The sequence below is a fragment of the Chiloscyllium plagiosum genome, chromosome 2 (genome assembly GCF_004010195.1).
Source record: "Chiloscyllium plagiosum isolate BGI_BamShark_2017 chromosome 2, ASM401019v2, whole genome shotgun sequence".
NCBI classification, from domain to species: Eukaryota; Metazoa; Chordata; class Chondrichthyes; order Orectolobiformes; family Hemiscylliidae; genus Chiloscyllium; species Chiloscyllium plagiosum.
The window spans coordinates 13,522,780-13,534,129 of record NC_057711.1 but is presented as its reverse complement, the minus strand read 5'-3'; the positions used below and the strand labels follow the sequence as shown (position 1 = coordinate 13,534,129).

Here is an 11,350-nt window from a genome sequence, read left to right as displayed (position 1 = left end):
ATACCTTAGTAGTATGATTGATTTGGTGCTAGTTTAAAAAGGAAGTTCAGAGGTATGTAATAGCATCTCTGCATTTTTGTATCATCATTCACTCATAGGATGTGGTGTTACTGGCTGAATCAACATTTATTGCCCATCCCTAATTGCCCAGAGGGTTTGGAATCACATGTTGGCCAGACCAGATATGGACGTCAGTTTCCTTCCCTAAAGAATATCAGTGAACCAGATGGAATTATTTTCCAACAACTGACAATGGTTTCATGGTCATCATTAGACTCTTAATTCCAGATTTTTTTTATTGAATTCAGATTCCACCATCTGCCATGATGAGATCTGAAGCTGGATCCCAGAATATTACCTGGTTTAACAGTAGAGCACCAGGCCATCATTGTCCTTTAAGTAGAGAGAAGAGAAAGAACACATGAATTAGGAGCAGAAGCCGATGAACGGTGATGTCAGGAAGTACTTGCACCAAGTCCAGTGGAAACCTGGAACTCTGTCTCTGCTTTGGTGCTGTGGACCAATTGGAGATTAAAGACTGAAAGGTTTTTTCTGGGTGAGAGTATGAAGGGATAACGGAGTTGATTTCAGATTGGTCATGATCTACCTCTTGTGGTGGAACAGGTTAGCTTCCTTTCCACAGCTCCCATCTTGAGCCTTAGCCCCATTCCCATTCTGCTACACCACGGTGACCTTCCGAGTTTTGTGTTGTGGCTCCCTGACAACAAGGAATTCAATTCCGCCCCGGCCCAACCCCACAACAAACTCAACTCATGCCGCACTATCATTGAGGGTTTCCTCCGGTTGAGCTGTCCCCGAATTGTCAAACCAGACCCCAGAGACAAAGGTTCAGAGTTTAAACCAATACTGTGTTTGTTTGACATTTAACATTAACTAACCCCCTCCCCATCCTCAATACGTGAGCTTCCAAAGAGAAAAACAACCTATGGGACTTCCCCCAAGTCCAAACTGAGAACGTAGAACAGTACAGCACAGAATAGGCCCTTCAGCCCTTGATGTTGTGCTGGCCCCGACAAACAGAACACAAGGGGAAATCTTAGGACAACTGATGTAGAGATGAGTTTAGTTATTGCAACATACATAGAAACTAGGAGCAGGAGTAGACCATTTGGCCCTTCAAACCTGCTCCAAAATTCAATATGATCGTGGTTGATCCTCTAACTCAATGATATAATCCCGCTTTCTTCCAATACCCTTTGGTGCCTCAAAATCTAAAAGTATATCTGTCTCTTTCTTGAATATATCTAGTGATTTGGCCTCCACAGCCTTTTGTGATAGACAATTCCACAAGATCACTTTGAATGGAAACATATTTCATCATCTTAATCTGCAGTGGTCTACTCTGTATCCTGGTCTACTCTATCCCCTGGATCTAGACTCCCCATCTGGGGGAAACATCCTCCCTGCATCTAGTCGGTCATGCCCTGTTAGAATTGTATACGTTTTAATCAAATCCCCTGTCACCCTTCTAAACTATAATGAATACAGGCCCAGGTAAAGTATGGGACAATACTGGCAGTATTAGTTCAGTGTACCTTTGCTGCACTCCCTCTATGGGAGGTCTCTTCTTTCTTGAGCAGATGCTCAAACGGGAAGTGAAGGAGCCAAAAGGGAGAGAGAGACGTTTGGAGGGGGAATTGTTGAGCTCAGTGCCAGAATAGCACATCCACCCACAAGGATCACAGGACCAGGACAAGGAGGCAAACAATGCTTGCAAGCTATTTGTCGTTCAGTGAGGGTGTGACTGTCCATTGCCTGAGCTCTGGGGAGGAAGGATTAGAAGATATACAAGGAACTGGCGCAAAGGGAACCCTGAGATTTTGAAGGGTTGTCAGACTGAGGGTGGAAACACAGAATGGTCATGGAGGAATCTGAATCCGAGGATAAGAATTTTAAAAATGGAAGCTTTGGTCAAACAACAAGGAGGACAATTTTGCTGGTGGTTTGTTGTGGTATTGAAGTGCTTAGATCCAAATCCAACCTTGCAGTCCAAGCTATTGGTTTCCCTCTGGGCACCTCTGGTATATTTAACACAAAAACACATGCCCACTGGGCACCAATCTATTGGCAAGTGACAGTTACAGCTTGTTACAAAATAGAAAATCGTTCTTCCTTCTCGGGAAGCTGGTGAGACCTGCCCCTCTGGTTCATCTTACAAAATCAAACACAGCTTGGAGGTCTGCCGCGCCATCCCGCGCTCTTTCCTCGGCTCCTTGGCTCCAGCCAGTTGCCGGGAGAGTGCCGGGACGGTGTCAGGGGCTCTCCTCCTCTGCACCCGGTGCAGCACAATGCGGTACATGCCCGTGATGGGGCTGCGTGAGTCCTTGCCGCTGTTGTCCAGGATGTGGGTGTCTGTCACCCCCAGGCGGGTCAGCGCCCGCTTCACCTCGGCCTGGTCCCCCCTCAGAGCCTCGGCACAGCCGGCCAGGTGTGAGGGGTCCAGCCGGAAGGGCTCGTGGCCCTTCGGGAGCCGGACGCCTCCCATCCACTCACTGCGGGCGATCTGAGTCACGGTGTGCCGCTCGGTAGGTGCCGGTCTCAGGATACCACGGATCAGCCTCTGGCACGGCTCAGTCAGATGCTGTGGCAATTGGTAGCTGCCCTCCAGGATGCACTTCTTCAGCTTGGCCACAGTGTCTGCCCGGAAGGGCATGGTGCCCACCACCATAAAGTACAGCAGCACCCCCAAAGCCCAGATGTCCACGAAGATCCCCACGTAATTCTCGTCGCGGAAAAGCTCGGGCGCGGCGTAGGGGGGTGAGCCGCAGAAGGTGCTGAGCAGCTGGTCCCTGCGGCACGTGGTGCTGAAACCAAAGTCGCCCACCTTCACACAGCTATTGGTCACGTAGAAAACGTTCTCCGCCTTCAGGTCCCGGTGAATCGTGTTGTTCTCGTGCTGCGAGAGTGAGGGTGGGGGAGGGGGGAAGGAGACAGGAATCACAACCGGTCAAATAAAATCAAACCACCGCGGGCACTGGCAATCTGACATGGAAACTGCTGGAGAAGTGTCAGCAGCCCTGGCAGCAGCTGAGGTGTGGGGAACAGGACCAGCTAGTGAACTAGAACAGCAACCACCCCAGCACCTACAAACGGAGCTGTGTTGGAACATTATTCAGATAAGCAATGACATACTACAGCAACCCAGATCTCCAGAAGACAGAACAGGAACACCTATTCAAGGCATTTAAACAAAATAGGTGCCCCAAGAGCACTATCCTCCAATACTTACTTAACAAATCTAAAAGAAGAAAACACTACATTACCAGACAAAATAGTGACCACATTATATATCAAAGACATATTAGAAATGACTACCTGACTACTCAGAACGCAGGGAAACTTAGTGGCCCATAAACCAGTGAACACCTTTCACCAGCTGGGTTGGACCAAAGGGTCTGTTTCCATGTACATCTCTATGACTGTGAAAAACACTACATAGGACAAACAGGAAGAAAACTGATTGAACGAGTGCACAAACATTAGCTCGCCACTGCCAGATGCAGCAGTAGTGTCTCACTTCAAACCACACAGACAACAAAGGATACAAATGCAACTGGGATGATATAACCATCCCAGTACAGGTGAAACAGAGACACGCCAGAGGATTCCTTCAAGCCTGGCACTTCAACCGGAAATCAATCAATAAACACATTGAACTGGACCGCATATACAAATCACTCAGACACAGAACCGGAAGTACCCAAAAAAGCCACGTAAATACCAGGTGGGACAGACCACCAACACTTTATCGAAGATGCACTGATGATGTCACCTAGCAAGGCAACAAAATGTCTGCAGAAAACCACACCGACTCGGCTAACAAATCTACTCATCCACAACCTGAGTTACAAATCTTTTCAAAAACTCGAAATACCTATGGGCGTGACACCCTCAAACTAACCCAACGATGGGAGACCAACACCACCTGCCTGAAAGCCATGTATGAAGAACTGTACTTTCTACATGAATGTCTTAGGAAACAGGTACTGCCAACAAATTTAAAATACAAAACGCCTGTCAACAGCCAGCAGGCAAGAAAAACAGCAGGACAGAATGGCTGCAAAATGCTAAGGGTTATGATCACAGATATCCACAACCGTCTCCACAAATATAAATGAGAAATTGCGCGCCAAAACACTCTGTCCTCCAATACCACCGACCCAGAATGGACAACCCATTAGAACAAGCCAAGGCCATACAACAACACAGGACCAGACCTAGCAAAAGACAAGCACTACAGGAAAAATGATCAAAACTCACCCACAACAATACAGACAACACAGAGACATGGATAAAGAACCTCTCAGACAGACCACTCAAAGACTCAGGAAAATCCATCCTGGTACGTGGACTAAACCTTAACGACAAAAGTGCTAGAAAAACCAACTTCCTTCAGCATGATAGGCCACACTGAAAATCCACGGACTGGATGAAGAAACACAATAGACTATCAGACAGATGATAGCTCCCACTCTAAGCAGAACAGGAAACTGGATCACACTCACCACAGAAGAAAGGAAAGCACTGGGGAAACTCAAAAGGGATGAGAACATAGTAATACTACCAGCGGACAAAGGAAGGATGACAGTAATACGAAACAGGGATCAGTACATGGAGAAAGCAAACAAACCACTCCATGATACTGCTACTTACCAACAGATGGCGATAGACACAACCCCATAACTCAAGAATAGGATTACCATGAAACCAAAGCAACTTCTGTACACAGCGCAGGAGACATCAGCAAAACAAACCTGCAAAAGAAGAAACCCAACGGATCCAACCCAACCTGATTCTACAGACTACCCAAGGTTCACAAAGCAGGAGCACCTCTCAGAGCTATTCTCTCACTCCCAGGGACACCTACCTCCGGGTGAGCCAAGGACTAACAAGACTAAAACACCTAACAGAATTCTCCAACCACTCCATTCACTCCTCCCAAGTGTTCCTCAACATCATCAGAAATACCACAATAGAGGAGGATGAAATAATGATTTCATTTGATGTAACAGCGCTCTTGACATCTGTAGACAGTGACCTAGCCAAGGATACCAATGCCACATTAATGGACAAAGTGGTTACTGGGACACCAAAGACACCAGCAGCATCAAACAGAACAGCATGCCAGTACTACTACACCTATGCCTCAAAACTCACTTTACAGTCAATGGACAAGTGTACAGACAAGCTAACGGCACACCAATGGGGTCCCCGATATCAGGACTGATAGCAGAAGCAGTAATGCAATGCTTGGAATGGACAGCTGTCCCCACCATCCAGCCCAAACTCTGGCTCTGGTATGTAGATGACTTTGCCATCATTAAACGTACAATCTGGAAGAAATCCACCACCACATCAATAAGATCCTCACCGCAATAAAGTTCACAGCAGACTCCCTTCCTGGACATATTAGTGGAACACACCTACCGGTGAACTCCAGACCAGTGTGTACAGGAAGATCACCCATACAGACCAGATACTGGTGATGGGATGGGAAGGCCATCCATGGGCCATCCCACCCAGAACTCAATTTTCGAGGTGGCAAGGAAAAGGTGGGCATCCCTCTATTGCCAACCCCTTACCTGCCCTGCTATCTCTAGAGGGTCAGGTTCTGCCCACAAGCCTCATATTGGATGATGATTATTTTACATAAAGTGTTTCTGGTCAATGGTGACCCCCAGGATGTTGATAGTGGGGGATTCCATGATGGTAACACCATTGAATGTCAAGAAGTGTTGGTTGCATTGTCTCTTATTGGAAAAGGTTATTGCAAAGCATCTGTGTGGCCTGAATGTTACCTGCCACTCTACAGCCCAAGCCTAGATATTGTCCAGTTCTTGCTGCATTTGGACATGGACTACTTCAGTGTCTGAGGAGCTACGAATGATGTTAAACCTTGTGCAATCATTGGCAAACATCCCCACTTCTGACCTTATGATGGAGGGGAGGTCACTGATGAAGCAGCTGAAGATGGTTGGGTCTAGGACTGCAGATGCTGGAAACCAGAGTTTAGAATCGAGTGGTGCTGAAAAAGCACAGCAGGTCAGGCAGCATCCGAGGAGCAGGAAAATCGACATTTCTGGCAAAAGCCCTATTCTCCGTCACATCCAAACAGCTTTAATTTTATTTTCTAACCTCTTATGGAGGGCTTTATCAAAAGCTGAGTGAAAATGAAATAAATATGTTACAAGTAACATCCTCAAAAAACTCCAAGTTTATCAAACAGGATTTCCTTTTCATAAGCCCACACTGACTCGGCACAATGTTGCCATTCATGTCTAAATGCCCAATTATCATGTTATTAGACCGACAGACATGTACAGTACAGAAGGAGACCATTCCACCCATTGTGTCCGTGTTGGTCTGATTACACCAATCCCATTTTCCAGCATTTGGCCCAAAGCATTGGAGGCACTGGTGATGCAAGTGCATATCAAAAAGCTGCTTAAATTTCTGACCCAACCACCTTTTCAGGCAGTGAGCTCCAGACTCTCATCACCCTCAACTCTCCTCTTAAACTTCTACCTCTTACCTTAAATTTACAGCCCACAGCTATTGATTCCACCACAAATGGGAAAAGCCTTTCCCATCCAACCTATCTATGCCCCACCTATCCTTTTCCACCACTATTCGGGTCCCTCTCAGCCTTTACTGCTGCAAGGAAAGCCAACTCAGTCTATTCAATCTTTCCTCATAGCTCAGCCCCTCCAGCCCAGGCAACACTCTGGTAAATCTCCCCTCCAATTTCTCTACTCAAATCATATCCTTCCCTTAATGTGGTGACCAGAACTGCACACAGCTGAGGCCTGACTAGCATTTATAATGGATTCTAATACTTTTTCCTAATACTGGCTAACACTGACATCAAGTTAATAGGTTTGTAATTCTCTACTCTCCCTCCTCCTCCCTTCTTGAATTGTGGAGTTATGTTTCCCACCTTCCAGTCTGTAGGATCCTTTCTAAATTCTGTAGAATTACAAAAAATAACCACTAATGCATCCATTTTCCCAATTCCGACTTCTTTCAACACTTGAGGATGAAGCTCAGCTGGTCCAGGAGATATATCAACCCGAGTACTATCTCTTTACTAATACTGACATCTTTTAGATCTTCAGTTTCACCGTCCGTTGGTGAGCTAGAATTTCTAGCAGATTGTCTGCTTCCTCTTACTGGAACTAAATCAGCAGGAGGCTGGAAGAACACAGAAGGCCAGGCAGCATCAGGAGGTGAAGGAGTCGACGTTTTGGGAGTAACTCTTCTGAAGGGTTAAACCCAAAATATTGACCCCTCCACCTCCTGATGCTGTTTGCTTGCTGTGTCCTTCCAGCCTCCTGATTCTGCCTGGCCTGCTGTGTTCTTCCAGCCGCCAGGCTACTTTGGATTCCAACATCTGCAGTTTTATTTTGTCCTCTTACTGCAAAGTTTCTCCTGCATATCTCTTCTTTCCACAGTAGATTTTCTGGCTCCCCCTCTAAACCAGGCCTACATTCATCTTTACTAAACCTTTCTCTTTGCCACAACAATAGAAGCTTTCACAGTCCACTCTTATATTGCGCACCTGCTTACATTTATATTCTCCTCTTTCTTCCTCATCAGTTTCTTGGACTTCCTTTGCTGGGGCTTCACTTGTTCCCAATCCTCAGGCTATATTCCACAATCTTACCAGCCACTTTGCTTCATCTAATGCGATCTTTAATATTTTTATGTTAATTTGGGTGTCTGTGCCCTAAAGGAATGTATGTCTGTTGTAGACCTTGTAGTATTTCTTAATATCAGCCAATGTTTGTCAACTGATCAATATTTTAGCATAATCTCCCAATCCACCTTACTGCTCATACCCCCTTAGCTTCCTTTGCTCAGATTTAAGATCCTAATTTGTCAATGTCATGTTCAAACTTCATATCATTTATTTTTGTTTGTTAATGGGATGGGGGGCATCACAGGCAAGGCCAGGATTAATTGCCCAGAGGGCAGTTAGGAGTTAACCATGTTGCCGTGGATCTGGAGTCACACACAGACCAGACCAGACGAGGATGGCAGATTTCCTTCCCTAAAGGGCATTAGTGAACCAGGTGGGTTTTTACACAACAATCCAGCGATGGTCACTACTCTGACAACTTTTATTCCAGATTTTTGTTTTAATTCAACTCCGTGGGTTTCCTCCGGGTGCTCCGGTTTCCTCCCACAGTCCAAAAAATGTGCAGGTTAGGTGAATTGGCCATGCTAAATTGCCTGTAGTGTTAGGTGAAGGGGTAAATGTAGGGGAATGGGTCTGGGTGGGTTGCACTTTGGCGAGTTGGTGTGGACTTGTTGGGCCGAAGGGCCTGTTTCTACACTGTAAGTAATCTAAGTAATCTAAGAACCAGTAGAAGAACAATGGGCCTCTCCTAGACTGTAGCTTTCCAGCATTGTGTGTGCTTACCATGTGTTTAACAGCTGAGACAATCTGTGCAAAGACCACCTTGCTGTCCTCCTCGGAGAGCCTGCCCTCGGTGCTGATTTTGGTGAACAGTTCGCCCCCACCAGCATACTCCATGACCAAGTGAAGTTTGGACAAAGTCTCGATCACTTCGTAGAGCCTGATGATGTTGGGGTGGTGTAGGCGCTCCATGCTGGAGATCTCCCGAGACAGCAGCTGTTGGGTCTTCTGTCCCAGTTTTGCCTTGTCCAATATCTTGATGGCGACTTTCTCTAAATGTGAGAAAGAAACGAGGTCACACCACCTCTCCCTCTGCAAGGAGACTCAGGTACAAACACAGATTGATACCAATGGCATGTCAATGATATTGTTAAGATACAAAGGGCCATGGGCTTGCTTAATGAAATACCTCGAGTACTTCTTAAAAGGGATTGCTGCACCGGGTTCGAGCAACTCCCCAAAACTACATTTCTATCCCAATTTTGTGTAAATGTCATTTTTCGGGTTTTCTTTTGTTACAGATCCTCTTTAAAGGGTTACTTCCTGGTAACACAAAATAATTTAGTGAGAGAGTGGTGCAGGAGCATTATCACTCCCCGACCCAAGTGCTGAATGAAAAGCAGTGTCTGCCAATACCCTCAGACTTCACGCGTGTACGATTCCAGCAGTGCCACAACGTCAAAGTTCAATGATATAGTGTGCACGCCCACATGCGTGGTGGGAGTGAGGATTGAGGCAGCAAAGATGGGGGTGGGGGTGGGAGAGGATGTGGGGCAAGAGGATAGGGAGTGGAGTGGGGATGGGCGAAGGATGGGGATGGAGGAAGGGGGATGTGAGGATGTAGGGGAGTTGTGGATGGAGGGAAGTGAGAATGGCTATGGGTGAGGATGGGAGTGTGATGATGGGGAAGAATGAGAATGTGAGAGTGAAGATAGGGAGTATGAGGATGGAGGGGAGTGAGGACTGGTTGGGGTCAGTGAGGATGGGGCTGGTGAGAACATAGTCAGTAAGAATGAGAGATGGAAGGAAGTGAGGACATGGAACGGGGGCTGGGCAGTGAGGATGAAGGATTGCCAACAAGCTGTATTGGGGAGACAAAGGCTCCCCCTCTTCCAGCCTCCCAATTATCAAGTCATATTCCCCCATCCATGCTTGGTCGTCCACCTCCTCCCTCTCTGGCACTCCTGTCAGTGAATACAGACTAATGTAAATTCCAGCCTGAGATGCAATGACCAATTAACACCCAGCAACTGAGTGTTCGATCCAGTTCATTAACATGGAACTGGATCTACCCAAATGCTCATGAACAATAAGGGAGAATGGGCTCTTTACACTCACTTTCCACAGGTTTATATCCTGACTAGACTGATTAGGTTCAAGGACTGCTCTCTCTCTCTCGAACTGAAAACAGCAAATGCTGGAGCTCACAGCAGGTCAGGCAGCATCCATGGAGAGAGAGCAAGCTAACATTTCCGGTCGAGATGACTCTATCAGAGCTGCTCAGTTTTAAGTACAGATTCCAACATCTGCACCAGTTTGCTCCTGCATTCCTCTCTCTCTCTCTCTCAGGACTTATAGAAAACAGCAGGTAGGTCCAATCAGTTCATTTCTTAAAAACAGCAAAGAGGGATACACTGCAATGCTTTGTATCTAACCCCATGCTGTCTCTATCTTGGGAGTGTTTGATGAAAGAATTTCAATAACATATTTTCTGTTCTGTGTGTGTGGTACAATCAGGAAGCAATGGTGACAACCCCACCATGAACCTGGGGGTGGGTGGTATTCTTTCTCTTCCCTCTGTCTGCTGTATTGAACCGTTGCTCCTAATTGATCGGTCTTGCCTCTTCACTAACTATACACAGCTTGTGGGCTCATTTAGCAGTGTGGTCTCAAATCCTATTCTGGACTCCCAGTATTGTATCCTGTTCCTTTTGACCTATTTGAGGGATAATCAAATACTGTGCTTCTGCTAGACTCAGTTATCAAAATTGCAGCCCTCTCCTGGCTGAGTGAACCTCCCAGGTCCTACCCTCTGTACATCTCAGCTCCTTCACATCTCTACTCCACATCTAATTTCACTTCCGTTCACCCACGGGGATTTTCAAACTTCACCCTTGATGCCAGGTCCATGGTTTTTTCCCTCTGTGTCTGTGTCAGCCTCTCCGAGATCTCTGCCCTTCACTAACTCCAGCTGCCAGAGGAAGGGGTGGAGGCTGATACATTTACAGCATTTAAAAGGCATCTGGATGGGTAACTGAATAGGAAGGGTTTAGAGGGATATGGGCCAAGTGCTGGTAAGTGGGACGAGATTAGGTTAGGATATCTGGTCGGCATGGATGAGTTGGACCTAAGGGTCTGTTTTCGTGCAGTACATCTCTATGACTCTATAACTCTTGACCATTCCCGATTTTAATTGCTCCACCACCTGCCTGGGCCTGAAACCCTGGAATTTGCTTCCTAAACTCTCCGTCTCTTTCTCGGTCTCTCTCTCTCCTGCTTTACGATGCCCATCACATCTTTCCACTTTGACCTTCCTTCTGTGTTAACATTGCCCTGACGGTCTCACTGTCAAATTGCTGTTTGAGACGACAAACAGAAAATGCTGGAGAAACTCAGCAGGTATGGCTGCATTGTGGAGAGAGAAACAGCGTTAATGTTTCGGCAGTGAACCAGAACCCCAGAACAGTTCCAAAGAAGGGTCAATGGACTCAAAACTTTATGGGCGGCACGGTGGCACAGTGGTTAGCACTGCTGCCTCACAGCGCCAGAGACCCGGGTTCAATTCCCGCCTCAGGCGACTGACTGTGTGGAGTTTGCACGTTCTCCCCGTGTCTGCGTGGGTTTCCTCCGGGTGCTCCGGTTTCCTCCCACAGTCCAAAGATGTGCAGGTCAGGTGAATTGGCCATGCTA

At 46.7% G+C, this 11,350-nt stretch overlaps 1 protein-coding gene across 2 annotated transcripts in view; it reads right to left on the bottom strand.

The window, feature by feature from the left end:
- Nucleotides 1-289: 289 nt before the first annotated feature.
- Nucleotides 290-11,350, bottom strand: part of LOC122557058 (serine/threonine-protein kinase NIM1-like) — a 29,372-nt gene continuing 18,311 nt past the window's right edge. For both annotated transcript variants that reach the window (XM_043704321.1, XM_043704314.1), the window contains exons 3-4: nucleotides 8,444-8,712; nucleotides 290-2,917 (exon numbers count right to left, since the gene is read on the bottom strand). In XM_043704321.1, coding sequence (XP_043560256.1) covers nucleotides 2,174-2,917; nucleotides 8,444-8,712 — 1,013 coding nt within the window. In that variant the 3' untranslated portion in view covers nucleotides 290-2,173. The remainder of the gene's footprint in view (nucleotides 2,918-8,443; nucleotides 8,713-11,350) is intronic.